At 42.5% G+C, this 22,113-nt stretch overlaps 1 protein-coding gene across 1 annotated transcript in view; it reads left to right on the top strand.

Annotated features, from left to right (window-relative positions):
• The first annotated feature begins 11,591 nt into the window (after positions 1 to 11,591).
• fermt1 (FERM domain containing kindlin 1) overlaps positions 11,592 to 22,113 on the top strand; it is a 72,952-nt gene continuing 62,430 nt past the window's right edge. Inside the window, exons 1-2 of the mRNA XM_052011704.1 lie at positions 11,592 to 11,817; positions 17,413 to 17,586. Coding sequence (XP_051867664.1) covers positions 17,436 to 17,586 — 151 coding nt within the window. The 5' untranslated portion in view covers positions 11,592 to 11,817; positions 17,413 to 17,435. The remainder of the gene's footprint in view (positions 11,818 to 17,412; positions 17,587 to 22,113) is intronic.

Genomic DNA, 22,113 nt, shown 5'->3' with positions numbered 1-22,113 from the left:
CCACCCATATGGACTCTGGAGATGATCCTTCTACAACATCCCTCCTTTCCACAGCCGTAACAGTGTCCCTGACCAGTATCGCCACCCCTCCTCCTCTTCTCCCCCCTTCCCTATCCCTCTTAAAACACCGAAAACCAGGAATATTCAATATCCACTCCTGCCCTGACGTCAGCCACGTCTCAGTAATAGCCACGATATCATAGTCCCCCATACTTATCCAAGCCCTGATCTTATCTGATTATTTTATCTGATTAAGATCATTTCCAAATTGAAAAAATTGACTAAGCACTTCCTGTCGTACATTATCCTTGTGAGGTGCTTTTCACACCTGGAATGCATGGAATAACTTCCATCTCCATGCAACACTCATCAAGTATAATTGCAAGGGAACCTGATTCACCATTGGACACTCCCAGGATAGCATGGTCTTAAATGTTTACCTTCATTTTTATGTCATTGAACTGACCCCACCACCATCATTCGCATCCTGCCTCCTGCCTCCTGCCTCCTACATCCTCCTTATCCAATTAGAGCTGGTATCCTGATATTTCCTTCACTGTTGTACTGTGTGAACTCCCAACATGCCCCACCCTCCAACAGCCAGAATGTAGATCCTGATATTTTCCCCTTTTACCCCAATTCAAGAGTGCCCAATAACCAATGAAGCTGCCAATTGAATATCACACCCTTCCCCACCACCCCCCCCCCACCCCCGCAAACCCTGATACCAAATGCTGGCTTTCAAGGCTACCCCAATCCCACCGTCACATGTAGTGGTCCAAATTCTTCACTCTTCCCGAAGCACCCCCATTGCCCTTGCCCATTTGCAATATATACAAGGCTGCTGGAGTCTCCCTTTGATCACAGGGAAGAAGGTAGTACTAGATCTTCTAGGCAATAAAGGTTGAAAGTCTCCCTCAACCGAATAAGGAAATGAAAACAGAAAATGCTGGAAACTCACGGCAGGTCAAGCAGCATCTGTGGAGAGAGAAACAGAGTTAATGCTCGAGGTTGAAAATGTATCCTTAGAACTAGAAGAGCAAAGCAACATTCAGACATCACTATTGCTCTCATGTCGTAGGTGGATCACTCATTCACATACACTCAAGCCACCTCATTACAAGGGATGAAATGAAAGCAGCACACTGAAAGCCAATAAATGGGATTAGTGTTGACTTGTACAGCAGGCAGCATGAACATGATGGGCTGAAGGCCCTGTGCTGTACAGCTCTCTGCCTCTAACAACAAGAAATTAAGTACAATATTTTAATTTTATTTCTCAACTCTGCAATCCGAACAGCTTTAAGATACCACTTTAAGATTAAAATAGTGTATGCCTTATATTTTAATGTCTATAATAGTACAGCATCTAAAATGGGAAGAAGACAGAGCAGGGAAACATGAGAGGAGGAAGATATCTTGTATTCATCACCCTTTTGAACTTAGTCCTTGGGTAGGTAATGTCTGGACCACACCCTCCCCTGTATACATGTCTTATTCTGAATGTGTCACTCACCGGTCTCTTTGTTTCCAGTCAGTAGCAACCTGTTCTATTAGCCCAGGGGGAGGATTAATCTGGAGTGTTTTGTTGCACACTTATATCCAAAAGGTTAATGTTATGTTTGGCATGACTTTACAAAACATTTTTTCCTCTCCTCACCTCCTTCATTTTCCATTTATTTTCCTTCTCTCATGCGGGGTTTTTCCTTCTTTCTCCTCACTTGCCTCAAAATTTCTACTTCTTACTAAACATCCTCAATGCTCTCATTTTTCTATTTACTGTTTTAGACTCTTATCAATTTTTCAATTTTCTATCCTATTTTGTTCTCACATTCTTTTCACATTCTATTTAACTTTTCCTAGGCAGAACAGTTTTGTTCCATATGTCTCTGTTTTACTGCTTCTCTTCTCATCCTCCTCCTTTCCTTTAGCTTTTTCTTGCTTCATCTTGCCACAAGTTATGTGGCATACCTTGTTCCCAAATCCTCAATGTTGCTGCTTTCAATTGCTGTTTGCTTTCTCAGCTTAATATCTCTTGAATTCCAATCTTTCTCTGGATGTTTCTTCCCTTCACTTTTCTCTGACTGTGCCTCCCCACCACTGTCTAATACTGTGCCACGTTTTCACAGTCTACTCTGGCCTTTCCCTGCCTGATCCTAAATGACCGGCCATCAGCAGAGACCTCACCTTAAGCCTTTATGTCCACAGCTCAATAAACACCAAGCCCGGCAGAACGTTGAGCTCTTCTTCCTGTCATGAATTGGAATTGGTTTATTATTGTCACTTGTAATGAAGCACAGTGAAAAACTTGTCTTGCATACCGTTTATACAAGTCAGTTCATTACATAGTGCATTGGGGTAGTACAAGGTAAAATAATACAGAATGTAGAATAAAGTGTAACCCAGAAGCAATTTCCACATTCATTATGCACAGAAAAACTTTATTTTCCATGCAATTCAAATCATGGATAAACTCCATGGCAACTTGGTCCACTATTCTGATGGCAATACCTTCCACACCATTGCTTCTGACTATACCTTCCTTTTTCCTTCCATATGGTTTCCCCTCCACTAAATCTGACAGAGTTCTCAACTGTGTATGTTCCTGCACCTCTGCTCTCATCCCGTCCAACCACCAGAACAGGGATAGACTTCCCCTTGTCCTTACCTTCCACCCCACTAACCTCCATATTTATCAGACCAACCTCCACCTCTCACAAGCATCCACTCAGATTCCCTCTTCCCTCCTTTTCAACATTTCCACCTTCATGAATATTTACTCCCCTTCCTCCATGCCCCCCCCCCCCCCATGGCCACCATGAGAGATGTACCACCTGCCCTTTTACGTCTTCCTCTTCCACAATCCAGGGACACAGACACCCTTCCAGCCCAAGCAGCGATTTACTTGTACTTCCGGTTTGTTGTATTACATTTGGTGCTCACAGTGTGGTCTCCTCTACATTGGAGAAACCCAGTGTCAGGTGAACCTGAGCTTCCAGTCACCTATCACTTCAATCCTCCATCCCACTTCCACCCTAACTTCTGTATATGGCCGCTTACATCATTCCAACAAAGCCCAATGCAAGCTCCATGAACAGCACCCTATTTTGAGACCAGGCATCTTACAGCCCTCAGAAACTAACACTGAATCCAACAATTTCAGACAACCAGCTTATATCAGAACTGACCAGTTCCCTGTTTTACCTCAGATTTCCAGCATCTGCTCTGTTTAGTATCTCTTTCTCTGAAGCATCTCTACCGGGCAAATCAGTTGCGGCTGACTAGCCTTCACCACCTTCTCTCAGCTCCCACTAACACTGTGTTAGTTATTCAGTCTCTCTTGGTCTCATCCAATCAAAGATATTACCTTTGTTCCCTCCACTCTTCCCCTTCACCTGCAACAAAGCTTGTCTGTGTTATGGAGAGATACAGCAATGGAAGCAGGCTCTTTGGCCCACTGAGTCCATGTCGATCATCAATCACCCATTTACATCCTGCATTAATCCTACATTCTCATCAACTACCCCCAGATTCTACTACACACAGGGGGCAATTTACAATGGCCATTTAACCTACCAACCCACACATCCTTGAGATGTGAGAGGAAACTGGAACACCCAGAGGAAACCCACATGGTCATAGGAAGAACGTGCAAACTTCATATAGACATGACCTGAGGTCAGGATTGCATCGGGCTCTCTGGCACTGTGAGGCAGTGGCTCTACTAGTTTTGCCAGTGCATGAATCTTCAAGTGTCACATCCCACTCACCACAGGCACTATGAAATGCATCACACCTTAGCTGTCAATCAGGACTTGACCTAACCTGATGCGTTCCATCACATCCCATACATTGAATGCTACAGTGGTCATTCCAATGTCTCTCAGTTTGCACTCAGCGCTAACTATTCACACAAACACTTGGGTAGCACGATTCCCTTTCAAGGTGGTGCGTAACTATCAGTTGTCATCTCACCCCAGGTCACAGTTGTGGGTGTTCGTCAGGGCAGGGTCCCAGGCTGAACCCTCTTCAGCTGCTTCATTAGTGAATTGCTTCTCCCTGCCTTGTAAAGAAATGGGGAATGCAGAAATACATTGGTACTTTAAGAAGTGCATTAAAACAATGGTGAGAGGAGGATACACAGCAGATTCATGTGTGACATGCTATGTGCAAAATGCTTCACCGGCACTGGAATCATGAATCCCAGGTCTTGGCAATTACACACAAAAGCTGTGCTTTGGTTGCAATGTTCCACGAGAAATCCCTGTACCAGGAACGACTGCTTCAAGTAGGGGGGTACTTTGAGGCAGAATTGTCCTTGATTTGTGGGTAAGAGGGAAGCATCTAGGCTAGGGGTTCACTATAGTTGGCTCCCCACCCACCCTAAAAGAAAGAACTTACCTTGAGAATGGAAAACCAGGAATACTGAGGCCTCTCTTCCTTACTGGACTACTTTACCAAACCTTCATGTGGAGATCATCCTTTGCCTTGTGGCTAGGCTAGCCTTCACCCTCTGGTGAATCCATGAATGTTTCTCCAGCTGCCTGGATGTTACCTATACAATAATACCAAAGGATGTCTTCTTACCCAGAACAAGGCAGCATGCTTGACTTGTGCAGCATACACCATAGTAAAGGTTCCATCTGCTCCAACATGAGCATAATGTCATTACAAGAGGATGAAATGCATTGTTGGTTTGAGACTTCATTTCCATCAAAAGAGTAGATTCCATTACCTGAAGAACCTAGCTGCCCAACTGTGATTGGGATGGGTGGTAAGAGAATTAATACAAGGAAAAACTTACAACCCTTTGCTCTCCAATATACCTTTCATAAATCCATCTGTCCATGACAGCATCAATGGTAAAAGGCTTAGCACTCCCATTGTAGATCTCTACAAAGGTCTTTGTAGAGACAGTCCTGCCTTAGCATTGAGCATGCCTTCCATTTGGTTGTATATCACTACCGCTATGCTAAGTCAGGTACATTAAGGACAGATCCAATGTTGAAAACTGACTATGTGTCAAAATGTGTGGATTCTCAACGGCAGTATAATTTTAATCCCACTGCAATCTAAGAACTCTTAGCTCAGCATTTTCCTGCTTCAAGCATCGTCATTGCCAGGAACAGTACCATATTTTCAGGTACAGTTGTACTGCTCCTAGCATGACGATGCTTGAAGAAGGAAAATGCTGAGTAAGAGTTCTTAGATTGCAGTGGGATTAAAATTATACTCCCGTTGAGAGTCCACACTTACCTTGCAAATCCTGCCCTGTAGCCTCGCTAGTTTGCTACCTTATTTTCAGGTACAAAGGTAGCAAACTAGCGAGGCTACAGGGCAGGATTTGCAAGGTAAGTAACTGGATATAGCAAGCTGTAGACAGAACTAAGTGAACTGACACACAATAAATCAGGCCGCTTGCCACACCCAAGTTACGATGCTAGCAGGTTAGACAACTAACGGGAAGAAAAGGCTCAATAATAATCAGAGCCCCTATGGTATAAGTGCAAGTGAACAGCAGCTAGTTTTAGCTATCATATTAAAGATCTTCATATCATCAGGCAGAGGAGGGGAATGTTTGGATCCATTCCTATTTCCTCAGATGAGGAAGGAGTCCATACTCTGGTGCAGCAAAAGCTGGACCACATCCAGGGTTGAACGTGTATGGAATTGATTAACAAGTGCCAGGCATTTACCATGTCCAATAGAGTCAAACTAATTCCCGAGGAAAAAATGGGTCTTTTAATCCCTTGACCCTGTTTGCCCTTTCAATGAGACCATATTTAATGTGTCCATATGCCCAAATTTGTCTAACTTAATGCTTTTGGTTTAAAATGTCAACAAAACAAAAGAGCTGGTCGTTGACTTCAGGAAAGGAGGCGGTGTACATGCACCTGTCTACATCAATGGTGCTGAGGTCGATAGGGTTGAGAGCTTCAAGTTCCTGGGAGTGAACATCACCAACAGCCTGTCCTCGTCAAATCATGTAGATGCCACGGCCAAGAAAGCTCACCAGTGCCTCTACTTCCACAGGAGGCTAAAGAAATTTGGTTTGTCCCCTTTGACTCTCACCAACTTTTACCGATGCACCATAGAAAGCATCCTATCTGGACTCATCATGGCTTGGTATGGCAACTGCTCTGCCCAGGATCACAAAAAGCTGCAGAGAGTTGTGGAAACAGCCCACTGCATCACGGACACCAGCCTCCCCTCGTTGGACTCTGCCTTTACTTCTCATTGTCTTGGTGAAGCAGCCAGCATAATCAAAGACCCCACCCACCCGGGTCATTCTCTCTTCTCTCCTCTTCCATCAGGGAGAAGACACAGGAGCCTGAGGGCATGTACCACCAGACTTAAGGACAGCTTCTACCCCACTGTGATAAGACTATTGAACGGTTCCCTTATACAATGAGATGGTCTGTGACCTCACTATCTACCTTGTTGTGACCTTGCACCTTATTGCACTGCACTTTCTCTGTAGCCGTGACACTTTATTCTGTATTGTTATTACCTATACTATATCAATAGACTCTGTACTATCTCAATGTAACTGCACTGTGTAATGCATTGACCTGTATGATCGGTATGCAAGACAGGTTTTTCACTGTACCTTGGTACAAGTGACAATAATAAGCCAATACCAATATCAAAAAACCCTATCAATCTTAGATTTAAAATTAACAATTGCTAGGATTAATTATCATCAAGCAAACTTTCACCCATTCTTTGAGAATAAAAGTGCCTTCCAACCTTACTTCTGATGATCTGTGATGTTAATTCCTTCTCACTCCATAGATGTTATCTGACCTGCTGAGTATCCATAACACTTTCTGGTTTTACTTCTGAAAGGCCTGGTCCCAGTCCAGTTCAGGTGAACCCTGTCCCAACAATAAAACTGTTCCTATTGCATTACAGGTCCTGCTGTTCCATTAAACTGAACTCCCCTTTCTCACATGTTCATCAGAGGCTGCATGTGAAGAACAAAGTTATCTGCAGAGACTCCTGCCATGTCAATACAAAAGGAACTGCTGACGCAAATAGCAGGCTGAATTTGGCTGACCTTACACCCACTGCATGAAGTACCACAATCTCTGACATCATGGTGATAGACTCAAGGTCACATCACTCCCACCCTAGCATGAGTGAAAATAGAAGGCCTTACCTGCAAAATGAACTTACATCTGGTTCCTCAATAGATTGGAGAAGATACACTGGCCTTCTTTCAATTGTTAAGTCCTGGATTCCTAGCTGGGCCTGTGCTGTTTCCCAATCACTTCTGCTTCAGTATTGCAGCAGCAGGAACGTTGAATATGCATTGTAATCTGGCTGTTGTCACTAGCACACATCCAGCATACTGTCAGTGCAGATACGTCGTGCAATTGGATGTGTGAAAAGCAAATTCCCATGTTTAGTAATCGATTTACGTTTTGATCCGTTGCATAACTAGCAAGTGCTAGGTAATTGAACTTCTAGGTCTAACTACTCTGCTTCCTTGACCTGCAGCCAATTCACATTAGTTGTGGCCAACAATTATCTGGTGTGGAGAAACTGGGATTTGAAGAATCGCATTTTGATTAAATCCAGATCCAGCTCCTTTAAATTGCCTGATTCTTTCCTTCATATTCTGTATCATGCGATTGCAGAATTACTATGAACCCCCTTCATAGGGGCAGGGTGGATGCTGTTAGGTCCCACCTCTGAAGGATAATCCAATTCTTCAAGTTGAGCCAAAGTAAAAAAAAATGAAGAGACCAGTGATTAAAAACCACACACAATAGATTCCAACTCTAACGGCAGGAGAAAGACAATGTGTCACTACTGATCTCAAAAAATTGGTAATACACCTGCAGAGTTAATATTGCACCATTTCATGCTCTTGGAATGTATATAATTTCAGACCAATTAATGTGCCTGTCAGTCTCAATCAGATAAACATTAAACCTTACTTTACAGTCTCCCATTAAGTTCCACAAGAACAGGCATATCTGGGGTTAACAGTAGAGTAACATTCTCTCAATACTATCAACCTTAAACATTCCAAGGGCAGATAAAGCAAAGGTTAGTTACAGAATACATTACCAGGCCTTGTACAACAAAAGATAGTGCAGTTACAACATAGTGTTTTTAAAACTCAAGTTTGTTTTCCTTTAAGAAGATTTTTTAACAAAACCCCAGTGAAGTACAATAGTTCAAGTTGGGCAATGCCAGGAGGTATGGGCTACCTTTGCAAATGAATTAAGCTTCATTAAATTGGCTGTGTTAGAAGAAGGTGACTAAACTTTCAAATTAGCAAAATCCTGGGCTGCGGGGATTCTCAGTAAAATTGCTCAGTCTTTACTGAAGCTTCTTGCTTTATTCCATTTTGAAACTGGGTGTCTTGGTCCACCAGATCTGCACCTTGAACCTAGCAACCTCCCCACAGTTCCTGATGATTTTATGCCACCCTCCCCCACCCTCCACTTGAAGTGAACAGTGTCTCAGGAAGATTATAGCTGTCAATCATTCAGTAGCCAAAATCGAAGTGAAAAAGTACACTAGGCTAGATCCGGAATGGATTGGATACCAGTTAAAGCTCCCTTATAACTGCCCCAACAAAACCCACAGGCAAAGCACACAATGAATTAGACTGAGTATTATGGGAACTGACCTTCAGCCCTCAAAACCTGGTCTGATGAAATTGGATTAATGTTCCTTTTGAAGCACTGAAGCATTCTGTTTCTTGCCATCTTCAAAACCACTGTGCCCTTTGAATCCAGTGACCTTTCTCTGGTATCTGTCATTCTTATGATGATTCTATCCCTCTCCTTCTATCTTCTTGGCACAACAGTCACTTCAAGATTCCTTTAATATAAATGTGAATAATCAAAGTTATTCATTCAAAAATCCATAACGGGAATACAATGGTTATAATTACATTTGATTTGAATATATTTGTAATTAATAAGATATTGAATATATTTGTGATTCATGAGATTTGATTGAGACATAGAACATAGAACAATTGCAGCACAATTCGGGCCCTTCGACCCACAAAGCTGTGCCGAACATGTCCCTACCCTAGAAATTACTAGGCTTACCCATAGCCCTCTATTTTACTCAGCTCCATATACCTATCTAAGAGTCTCTTGAAAGACCCTATCGTATCAGCCTCCACCACCGTTTCCGGCAGCCCATTCCACGCACTCACCACTCTCTGAATAGTCCATGAACCCATGAACACAATCTCATTATTCCTTTTTTTGCACTATTTATTTTTGTAATTTATAGTAATTTTATGTCTTTGCACTGCTCTACTGCTGCAAAACAATGTACTGAAACTCGTGTACTGAATCTAGTTGATATCATTCTAGAATATAGTTTGTCTGTTGGCAAACAAGCAGGGACCCCAAGTGATGTAATCTTTGATTGAATCCAAGGATGTTTCAAGATTCAGATCTGTTTTTTGCTGTGTACTTTCCATCAGTTATGAAACTGATTTCAATTTAAATGTGGGCTGATCATAAATCAGTTGGCCTAGTCCTTTCTAAAAATATCATTATGATTGAAAATTATGACTGATGGAATTTTATATTCCAAGTTAAGAGACGGTGGCCTTTGTATACCAAAACTTGAAGTCCAGATTCCAATCGCAATAATTAGGAAGCGACAAGCTCTCGAGGAGTCAGAGGACATTACGATTAAACATTCCTTTGAATGGGCAGGCGAGAACAACGAGGCCACCATTGAGAAGTTGAAGAAGCTATCTGTGATACAAGATATTATCACTGCCCAAGATCTATCTGTGTTAGCCACTATTATGGATATATACTTTTACATTAAATGGTTCTGTTTTTCCTTATTTACGTGAACTAAAGTCACTCACACAGCTACTCCAGCTATTCCCATAGAGCAACACTGCTAATGGGTATGTACAAAGATGGTCATAGAGTCATAGAGCACAGAAACAGGTACTTTGGCTCACCAAATCCATGCCAACCAAAAGTCATCCATCTACACCAATCCTATACTGTTCCTATTTAATCTTCTCACATTCTCATCAACTTCTCCCCCCTCCCTATTCCCAAACTCTACCACTCACCTAGGGGCAATTTACAATGGTCAGTTCACCCACTCGTACTTCTTAGGATGTGGGATGAAACCCACGTGGTCACAGGGAGAATTTGCAAAATCCTTACAGACAGCACCCAAAGTCAGGCTTGAATCAAGAATTGAGGCAGTACCTCTACCAGCTACAACATCATGTTTAAGTGTTTACGTTTAATAGTTCATGCATAAGTCTCAGTTGCACTTAAGCAGTTGTGCTTAAAATGTAATAATTTTATTAGGATTACTGGGAGATTTGTACCTCTGAATTCAAGGGTGGATCTGTTAGGAGTATACAAAATTATGAGGGGGATGGATAAGATAGATACCAAGAAACTTTTCCACAGCAGAGTGTAAAACCATAGATTTAGCCAAAGGTGAGATTTAGAGGGGATCAGAGGAAGATTATTTTTCACTCAAAGGGTGGTTGAAATCTGGAAGGCATTGCTTGAGGGGATGGTGGAGGCAGAGACTCTCATAACATTTAATACGCATCTAGATTAGCACTGAACTCGCCAAGGCAAAGGCATTACTACAAAAGATTACTTCTCGGGTGGCATGGACATGATATATCCACGCTGTCCATGTCTGTGACTCCACCGCAAAACTCTGCAGAGAATCCAGCTTCAATGCAGAGCTCGGATTCCCCGGTACTAACATGAGGAGATGGCTTCTTGCGACCTGGCGCAGGATGCAAAACCTCATTGATTTCAGTGCGTATTGTGGGGCAAAGATTTGGGGGACAAGGTTACATTATTTTAAAATTATTTTCCTTCAATGTTGTTTAATTGTTTTGCAGTTCCTTTTTCTTATTTTCAAAATATTGTTCCCTTTTTTGAATTTTTTTAAATTTTAAGTTTTTGAGTGTCCGTATGTCAATTTAAATGAAAATGATGACAATAACTAACAGCTTTGCAGCTGGCGAAACCCCGCCTTCAATTTTACCACTAGACGGATCTGGGTTGGGGAGGGTCAGCGAGGTAGGTCCTTTGCTTGTGGATAAGGCTCACCGGGTTGTTGATTCGAGGTGGGGTCTAGGCTAGGCAAATCGAGTTCAGTGGGTGATGCATTAAGAGTACTTGAAATTGCAAATAGAAGGTTAATTTCAATTGAACACAACTTGCAGAGGTAAATGCAATTACAGGCAAATATTCACGAGTTTAATGCTACTGATTAAATAAAGAACTTATTCCTTCTTGGTTGTGAAGGTTTGTATGCTTGGGGGAATAAAACCAGAGTGTTGAAATAACGCTTCAGTTTTACCACATTTTGTCTGTCCCGCTTTGGAAAAGGTTTTGCTTACAGTGGGTGTACCCGCGCCTCCCTGGGGTTACCTCTCAGTCTGCACAAGTTGGAGAGTGTGACCCGAAAGTTCCCAGCGCCAGGTGCCTAATATGCGGGGATGAGGAATTAACTTTGATTTCAAATCAGGGCAGAGAGAGTTGCACCTTGGCAATAAACTAAAAGAAGTTCCGGGATTTAAATAAAGCATTACTTGGCTGGCAGGAAGTGAAAATCTTTGCCTTGAGGGGGATTGTTTGAAATCTCACCCTTCACCTTGCATTCTCTCTTGAACTTAGCGGCGGGTGTACTGCTGCTGCTGGTCGGTCAGAATGCAACACTGACTGGAAACCAAGACTGCATTGGGTGTATTTTTGCTTTGCAAATTCAATGGGAGGAATGTTTTAGTTGAACGTCGCGGGATTATTTTCCTTTCTAAGCCTTCTCCTAAAGGTGAGTTTACCTGTTGAGGTGCGGGAAAGCAGTAGCCTGCAGCCGAAGGAAGACAAAATCGCCTCTCTGTTATATGAGTGATGGGAGCGAGGCAGAATCTCGGGTCGGCTGTCGCGGAAGAACGAAATATAGACGGCCTGGGATCTCTTCGCCCTCGCCTCCCCTCCTTAGCAGGACCCTCCACATCCATAAACTTTTGCCACGGTTTTATCACGCGTTGCAACTTTTTAGAAACGACTTCGTCTCACTTTGCTATTGCAGTCTTTAATCCCATTCCTATCTTGGAACAATCCTCAATATTACCCTTACTCCTTTTTTTCCTCTCTTCATCTGCGCTCTCTCTCTCACATTATATTCTTGCTCCATTTTGCCGCCTCGCTTTTATTGACTCTTCTTCGCGTATTTGTACTGTTATCAGAGAACGCCCTTAATGTGTTTGCTTGTTCAATAGAGCCCTTGTTTCCCCGCTTTTTAATAGTCTGTAATACTTTAAGAGTATTTTTGTCGGCTCAGTTTGCATGTAATCACTTGTTCAGACGCTAGCGTTAGTGCTTGGCAGGTGGTATCAAAGTTCAGTTTACATTGCAGGGTTTCCTTCAAGTTGATCACTAGGAATGTGGGGCAACCAGATTTTCTCAATGCGGACGTCGCTGTTTTCATTCTTGGACAGCAGATTTTAGTAATCTCGTTTCTGATCCTTAGTCTGGTTTTCTGCCTTATCTACATCGGTGTTTTATCAAGGAATAATTCCCAGTTTTATAAGTCATCATTACTAATCTTGCCTTTTTGCTCCTGTCCCTCTTCTCTCTCCCCTGAACTACACAGCCCCCATCACTGTTTATTTCCCATCCTCTGCCCATCACCCACACATTCCTCCTTCCCTCCTATCAGATTCTATCATCTTCAGCCCTTTGTCACTTGCACCTATCACCTCCTTCCCCCCACCCCACCCCCTTTCACCTGGATCCACCTATTGCCTACCAGCTCTTGCTCTATTCCTTCCCTTCACCTGCTTATTACTAGTTATCTCCTCTGCTTCAGTCTGGGTGAAGGGTCTCAACCTGAAATGTCAACTGTCTATTTTCCTCCATAGATGCTACCTGATCTGCTGAGGTCCTGTAGCTTTTTGTGCATTGCTCCAGATTCCAGTATCTTCAATCTCTTGTCTCCAGGCTTGTTTTTGTGTTCTACCTTTAAAACTTTACAAGTGCAACACGCAAAAAGTGCTGGAGGAATTCAGCAGGTCAGGCAGCATCCATTGGAGAGAAATAAACAGTCGACGTTTGTGGCCGAGACATCAGGACTGGAAAGGAAAAGGGCAGAAGCCAGAATTAGGTCGGGGGGAGGACACATGCAGGCAGGTGAGTTCAGGTGATGGGGGTAGGTGGGTGGGGGAGGGGTGAGCTGTAAGAAGCTGAGAGGTGATAGGTAGAAGAGGCAAAGAGCTGAAGAAGACGGAATCCAGTAGGAGAGGGCAGTGGACCATGGAATAAAGGGAAGGAGGTGGGGAATAGATGGGCAGGTCACGAGGGCAGGGGGAAGGCGGCCACAGGAATGAGGGAAGGGATTACTGGAAGTTCGAGAAATCGATGTTGAGGTAGTCAGGTTGGAGACTTCCAAGGTGGAATATGAGGTGTTGTTGCTCCAACCTGAGAGGCGAGAGGCAAAGGGCTGAAGAAAATGGAATCTGGTAGGAGAGGGCAGTGGACTGTGGAATAAAGGGAAAGAGGTGGGGAATAAAGGACGGGTCATGAGACCTCAACGTGGCAGTAGAGGAGGCCATGGATAGACATGCCGGTATGGGAGTGGGATGTGGAATTGAACTGGCTGGCCACCAGGAGATCCTTGCTTTTGTGGCGGATGGTGCCAAGGTGCTTGATGAAGCAGTCCTTGCTTTTGCTCTAACTTCCCGTAACCCTTCCCCCATTCTCTTTCCACCCACCCCCCCCCCCACTGTCTTCCCTCATTTCTGTGGCCCCCTCCTTCATGACCTGCCCTTCTATTCCCAACTCATTCCCTTTATTCCATGATCCACTGCCCTCTCCTACCGGATTCATCCTCCTCCAGCCCTTTGCCTCTTCTGCCTATCACCTCTCAGCTTCTTGCATCTTCCCCCTCTCACCTGAACTGACCTATCACCTGCCTGCATGTGCTCCTCCCACTCCCCTCACCTTCTTATTCTAGCTTATTCTGCCCTCTTCCTTTCCAGTCCTGATGAAGGGTTTCAACCCAAAATGTTGACTGTCTATACATAGTGCCTGACCTGCTGAGTTCCTCCAGCACTTTTTGTGTGTTACTCCAGATTCCAGCATCTGCAGGATCTCTTGTGTAAACTTTACAAGCAGGTCACTTTAAAGCGAGTTGAACTGAGCAAAGAGTGAGATATTTGCATAGGTGACATGCCTTGGTTAAAGAAGGTATCAAAATAGAGGTGAAAGCAGAAAATGCTGTAAACACACCACAGGTCGAGTAGTTCTGTGGAAGGTGAAACAAGTCAGATAATGGGTCTTGGACCTGAAATGCTAATTGTTTCCACAGATGCTGCCTGACCTGAGTATTTCTGGCATTTTCTGTTTTCATTTCAGATTTCCAGCATTGCAGATTTTTCATTTTAAATAGAGGATTTGAAGGTGAACATCTGTAATGAAGAATTGTGGAGCTCTTTTAAACCACCCCTCCCTTTCTCACCTCCATGCAGATGGCTGATAACACTGATGCCAGAAGTTGGAGGTTGTTGAAAAGACTTGAATTTGAGGTTCTGAGAGTTTGGGAACCTTGTAATGCTGGAGTTGGTGAGATGTGGGAAGGTAACATTTGAAAGAAGTTAAACATAAGGGTGCAACTTTTAAAGTTGGAGTACAGAGGGCCTGGTAGTTGCTGCTCATCAGTGAGGACAGTTGTGCTGATACATAAGTATTGCTGCATTTTACTGCCTAGATGTGTAGTGTTGTGTTATTGTTATCCTGTGTTACTACATTTCCTCAAAAACAGTATTTGCTTTTGAAAAATATATTCTGAGCATGCCCAGTATCTCTAGAAAAAATAAAGCAGCATTTTTTATGCACTACTCAGCAATAAGTCTAAAATTAATCACAGATGCAATAGCTAAACGGTTGCAGTTTACACTGGCACCAACTCTCCATTTGGGAGTACTGCTACCGACCTTAATTTTTGTACATGTGCTTATAATCTTCCAGAGGTATCTCAAAATATCAGTGTTTCTGTGGGGATGACAAAGCCATGAAAGACCAGGCCATTAAGTTGGGGATACACCTATTTGAAATGACTGCCATGAAAGGATCCATGATCACAACACCACATGGTTTGCAAAGCATCATATGAATTGTGCTATTCATCAGTATGCCCAAAGTATCATTCAAAGGTAAACCTGAAGTTGGTTACCTCTAGAATAAAGAGGAAACTGAGTGAATCAACATACACTGCCTTTGCACCCAAAGTCATTATGTTATCTATCATGAGTGTAAACCACTCTTGTAGCTGAAAGACTCTAATAAAGTGATGTAAAGACTAAGAAAATCAAAATAGTTCTTTTTATGGAAAGGGACACAGAACTGTTTCATGTTAGCACATTCCTTTTTATGAACACTCTCCTCAATTGCATACACTCTACATAAATGTTATTGACAAACTGGAAGAATCTGGGATTCTAAAAATCCAGGCTTGTGATGACGTTCACCAATATGTGGCCAGTGGATTAAATTGAATCCACCTTCCAAAATGTCAAGCATCTTTTGATTCTTGAAGAAACAGACATCAAGTTGAATTTTCAGAGAAGCTATGCTCTCTCTGAGAAGTAATAGCTGTCTTTTGCTATGATTCCCCTCTCTCGGGCTACTGCTCCTGTTTCTTCTCCCTTCTTCTCACCATCTTCCTTCCCCCCTCCCCCCCCCCCTCCCCCCCCCCCTCCCACTTATAATTAATGTATAGAAATTGGCTTGTATTGGCTGCTCATTAACTCTTAATGAGGGAAGGGGGTGGGCCATGTCAAGTGTCAGAAAGTGTTGAACTGAAAATGACAGTAACAGTGCTCAAGTTTCAGAGGAAAGTCAAAGTCAGCGCACTGCAGAAATCCTGGAAAAATGTTTGTTGACTCTTCATGCATAAACTCTTGGATTGAAAGCAAGAGATTATGGTGATCTGCACATATCTTTTTTTTATTCACTTTTTGGGATTGGGCATTGTAGGGCTAGCACTTACTGCCTATCCCTAATTGCCCTGGGGTGAGCTGCCTCCTTGAATCGTTGCAGTCCTTCTGGAGAAGGTACTCCCTTATTGCTGTTGGAAGGAAATTCCTGGGTGTGGATCCAGTGATGATGGAGGAACAATGATGGATTTTCAAGTCATGATGGTGAGTGACTGGGACTGTGTGTGAACCTCCTGCAGTAGTCCTTGATGATAGAGGTTCTGGGTTTGGGACATGCAGTTGGAGTAACTTAAGTGAGTAAGTGTAGTGCATTTTGTAGATGGTACACACTCTAGCCACTATTCATTGGTGGTGGAGAGAATGAATGTTTAGTGTGGTTAATGGGGTAACAATGAAGTGGGCTTCTTTATCGTGGATGGTGTTGAGCACCTTGCGAGTTGCTGTCGCATTGATCCTGACTAGTGGATCCATCACATTCCTGCTTGGTGCCTCGTAGAAGTGGAAAGTCTTTTAAGTTGTTGGGAGGTGGCTCACTCACCTCAGGATAATCAGCCACTTAAAGAAGGGGCTAATAGTACAGGAATGGTGAAGTGAGAGTGAACAGAATCTTATTTCATCTTATTGATTAGTTGTTTATCGGTGGAAGAGACAAATGCTGATGAAAGTTTTTTTTCCACAGAAACTGTTAGCTTCATGTAGATTCATCACAATTAATTATTCCCTGTGTGTAAGCATAGGGAGTGGGAAAAGGGCTGTTTACTGGAGCATCAGAATTCACATCCACCCTGTCATTCCTTCACATAACATTCACACACACAAGAATCACCGTTACTGTAGGGTATAATAAATTATCATCATGAGTGGGGTTTTAGCAGATCTTTCATCCTTGCAACTTGGGATTCCAGAGACTACTTACACTATTTCTGTTACTGACTAATTCAATTTTGAGGAGCTGAATCTGGCAGAATCTTCTGATCCATTACCAATGACTGTGTGTGAAAATTTAAAGAGAGTGAGGGCTGCTGGAAACGGTGGTGGAGGCTGATACGATAGGGTCTTTCAAGAGACTGTTAGATCGGTACATGGAGCTGAGTAAAATAGAGGGCTATGGGTAAGCCTAGTGTAGGGACATGTTCGGCACAGCTTTGTGGGCCGAAGGGCTTGAATTGTGCTGTAATTGTTCTATGTTCTATCTGTCAGATGCAAAAGTCCTTTTTGCCCACTGAATTTGCCTTAACTTTTTAAGTAATTTAAAAAAAGCATTGAATTAATGAAAATTAAAATAAAGATTCTTAAGTAATTCACGGTTATCTTTTAAAATGATGTGGTTAAAAGTTTGTACTTTGGACAAGACAATGCAAGCTATTACCAAGTATTAGGCTACATCAAAACCCACGGCATGAACATTTTGCAACATTTTTCATTGCTAGAGCTGAAATTGGGTCCTGGCAAGATGACATCATCCAGTGATTATGGAACCACTTCGTGGGAACTTAATGTTCAGGTGGATCAGCCAAATGAAGATTTACCATTGGAGTTTAAGCTGAGAGTAACTGGAGACTTTCATGTTGGAGGAGTCATGCTTAAATTAGTGGAACAAATTCGTAAGTGAATTTTTCTTCTATATATTCTTGCCTCTTACATGTTTGTAAAATTGCATTTGACCAAAAATTCACCATGTAATTTGCAACAAATTCTGGAGTTCTGACAGTCCCTTTTTAAAATGGACATTTAAAAAAAAAAGACTGGTAACTTTATTTCAGTAGTAAGTTTGAATGACTATTAGATGCTGGGGGATAGACTTTATCCACTCTCCAATCTCCCCATGCCAGCCAAGAAAGGGTATCAAGAATTCAGCCATACAGTTCCTATAACTTTGTATTCATGCAGAAGGGGATAAACCAAATTCTTGATACTGTCAGACTTCTGCTGAAAGGATGCAAACTATCTAAAACACCACTATAATCATTCAGCATCTTTGAAATCCACCCCCCCCCCCCCCCCCCAAAAACAGCTCCTCACCATTGTAACAAGTATATTGTGTGCACCGGCAATCTATCCTTATGGCTTGTTTCAAATTCACCTGCAACTGGATTGAGACCTCAAAAACCATTGAGTCAAGACGAGTCAGGTACTTGAATGAGCAGGGCTTAGAGGGATATTAGAATTAATGCAGGCGAGTGGGATTAGTATAGCTAAGCATGATAGATGGCATTGACTCGGAGAGCTGAAGGTCCTGTTTCTACGCTGTACAACTGCGTGAATCTTGAGTCCAGAAACCCTCAGCAGGGCCAATGCGGTTCAGGACACTTTGTTGCAAAGGTGCATGGGGTAGTCAGTCTTTACTTGTAGACTACATTTATACTGTATGTCTGGATGCTAGTAAAATAGTTGTTTTAGCCCTTTAACATGTTGAATGCCAAGGTATAGGAGCTCAATTCCTGATATTCTATTTTTGGATGCCCATGTAGACTAACACTAATGTACAGGTGCATAAACAGAAATCTACTAAATAATTCAAAGTAATGGCAGTAGGGTGATACAAACCCTGATGAATTTCAAGAACGTTGACCATCGTCATCTGCTTAAGGAAACTAGAGACTGACAATAAATTGGACCTTAACCAAGAACAAATTTACAACTAGAACACAATGTGTTCCCTTTTATCTACTAACTTGTTGAGGGCAATCAATAATAAGGAAACAAAACTCTAAGAATCCAAGTAACGGATTTTCTTATCTAGTGACACTTAGGTTATAAGAGGTATCTGAAGAACAGTGTTAGCGACATTTAGGTTATAGTGAACAGTGTTAGTGACTGAATCTGGAGCATTTTCTCATAAATTATTCATGTAGAGTAGAAAACTGATGTTTACTTATGGAAGCAAGCTTTACAGTGTTCTTTGGCTCATAAGTGTTGGCAGCAGGACAGGACTAACCCAGAGTGATTTCAACACACCCGCACCTCTGCTCCAAAATGGGCAACAGCTTCAGAAAAACTTATCTTCTCCAACCTGATTGTACTATATCTAGTGAACTCTGAGAGGACGGTTTCCTTCACTAGGTCAAGTTCTTTCAAATCCTGAAGAGAACTATTTTAATTTTTGTTTATTCTCTGCCAAATGATTGGGTGAGAGCCAGTGACAATCTGGCCACTGGTGGAGGAAAGGCCAGAACTGTTGGAGGAGAGTTTAATAGAGATTGGAGGATATGGAGAGTGGCAACTTAAATGAGAGTTAAAGTCTTGTGTCAGAGAACAGTTCTATATCAATCTGCTTTTGTTCTGGTGAAGGATAGTATATGAGCAATGGCTGATATTTGGAGGCCAGCCAAAAGCAGATTGATACAGAACTGCTCTTTGACACCACGTTTGATCTCAATACACAGTATTTAAGGAGATGTGATTGCTGCTTTTCCCCAGTGAAACAGACAAGATACACAAGGAATGATCTTGGAAAACCCAGCAAAAGAGAAGGTTAAAGGCAACTCTAATCATGGGGTTCATGTTATACTAAAGGATTAAATAATGAGAGATGTCTCTCTATAAAAGAGCTACAGTCTAAAGCAAAGAAACATGTTTAACTTAATGTGTAATCATCACACTTTTTTCAAGGGGACATTATTTTTGACTCAAATAATATTGTTGATTGCTTCAGTGTGACGGCCTTTCTGATGGGTGAAGGATATTTTCATGGGCTTCATTTCAGATCCATTAGATCAACTGGGTGGAATCAAGAATATTGGGCAGTTGAATTCAATGCTTCAAATACAGAAAAAGGCCCTTTTTAAAGCCTAAATATCATGCTTGTTTTTATTTTAAAATGTCAGACTAACATACAGAAGGTTAAAGCTGACAATTCTGTAAGCAGCTTGGTAGCACTTCTGACAGGAACCCTACAACTATAATTTGACCTCAAAAAACCCACTCCCAACGCAAGTAGGAGGAGTACTGCTCAATCGGAATTATTGTTTAACTGTGCTTTGAATGCAATATAAAACTGCATCTCTTGCTAAGATGGATGTTAAAGAAATAATAATGCATTTTGAAGCAGGTAGAGTTCTTCCGCAGTGTTCTTTGGCACGATGGTGCTGCCTCAGCTCTGGTGACCCGGATTCAATTCCCAACCTCCTGTGCTGTCTGAGTGGTGGAGTTTGCATGCTCTCCCTGTGACAAGTGGGTTTCCTCTGGGTACTACAGTTTTCTCCCACATTCCAAAGACATGTAGGTTGGTGGGTTAATTGGCCACTGTAAATTGCCCCTATGTGTGTGGGTAAATGACAGATTCTATAGGGAGTTGATGAGAATGAGGGATGAATCTAAATGCCTGCTTGATGGTCAGCATGGACTTAGTGGGTTGAAGGGCCTGTTTCCATGCTCTAGTGACTCTGATTCTGTGTGATAGTCCTGCTAAATATTCCTCCTCCTTCAAGAACCACTACCTGAAACAAAGCATGGATTTGCGTGTTCATTTTATGAATGTATGTGGTAAGTGGCTGGTGCAGAATGAGTTTATATTTGACAATATAACACCAGTCACAGAATTTTAGTGAAGCAAATTTGCTGTGAAGCACTTCGAGATGTTTCAGTGTCATAGTGTTCTCTTGGGGTAATCTATTATTCAGCGAGAGCTGATAAATAACATGAATATCCCTTCAGCCTCAAAATTTTGGGGGAACCAAATATATTGTGCTGACATTTTATCCTGCTCTAAGATCTATCTAATCCTTCCCTCCCACATAACCCCCCATTGCTCTATCATTCAAGTGTCTATCTAAGAGTCTCTTAAATGTCCCTAATGTATCTGCCCCCACAACCTCTGCTGGCAGTGCGTTCCACACACCCGCCACTCTCTGTGTATAAAAAAAACTTCCCCCTGACATCTCCCTTATATCTTCCTCCAGTCACCTTAAAATTATGTCCCCTCCTGTTAGCCATTGTCATCCTGGGAAAAAGTCTCTGACTGTCCACTCGATCTATACCTCTTATCATCTTGTACACCTATATGAAGTCACCTTTCATGCGCCTTCTCTCCAAAGAGAAAAGATGCAAGGAACTGCATCCTTGCCTTCCAAACCACCACCACCACCCCACCTCCCCCCACCCCCCCCCCCCCCCACACACACATACACACACACACACACAAAACGTGTAGACAGTGATAATGGGGGGAAAAAGCTTACTGATCTATTACTTATCGTTTTAATCTAGCACACATCACTTTGCTGAGTTTTGGGCAGTAAATCAGAATCAGTTAGGCAAATGAGAAAATGTGGGCTATTTAGCACTATCACTAACAAATGAGCCTGATTTTGCTGGAGTAGGGAATTTAATGATATTGGAGTGTTCTTGCATTTAGGTTTTGATTTCTGTTCCACCAAACTGCTGGTAGAGCAATGATGGAAATGGCACCTTGGACCTTGGTGAACAGTGGGGCAAATACCACATGACCAAACCAGTGACTAGCCAAAGTCGAGTTTATTGTCGTATACACAAGTCCATGTATGCACAGGTGCAATGAAAAACTTACTTGCAGCAGCATCGCAGGCACGTAGCATCAGATAAGCAGCATTCACAGGAACAACATAAACATAAATTATGCACAACTTTTATAAGAAAGAACACAATTAGAACAAAAAAAAGGTCCATTTTAGTGCGAAGTGATCAAAGTGGTCATAGTGTTGCTAAACTGTAGTGATTAGGGTTGTGCCAGTTCAAGAACCAAATGGTTGAAGGGAAGTAGCGGTTCTTGAATCTGGTGGTGTGGGACTTCAGGCTTCTGTACCTCCTGCTCGATGGTAGCTGAGAGAAGATGGCATGGACTGGATGGTGGGGATCTTTGATTGCCTTCTTTAGGCAGTGCATCCTGTAGATACTACCGATGGTGGCGAGGTATGTGCCTGTGATATATTGGGCAGAGTCCACTACTCTCTGCAGTATGAGGTATTTTTAAGTTAGCAGAGGAAACACAAAAGCCCCCACATCTCTGGATTACCCTGCAATTTCAGTCTGAGGCTGACATCCGGGCATCCTTCAAGAGGGTGAATCCATGAAAGGCGTCTGGTTCAGAAGGGGTACCTGGCTGAATACTAAAGATCTGTGCAGACCAACTGGCTAGGGTATTTATGGACATA

The sequence above is a fragment of the Pristis pectinata genome, chromosome 3 (assembly GCF_009764475.1).
Source record: "Pristis pectinata isolate sPriPec2 chromosome 3, sPriPec2.1.pri, whole genome shotgun sequence".
Taxonomy (NCBI): Eukaryota; Metazoa; Chordata; class Chondrichthyes; order Rhinopristiformes; family Pristidae; genus Pristis; species Pristis pectinata.
Note: the sequence above shows the minus strand (reverse complement) of the source record. Positions and strands in the feature narration are given on the sequence as shown.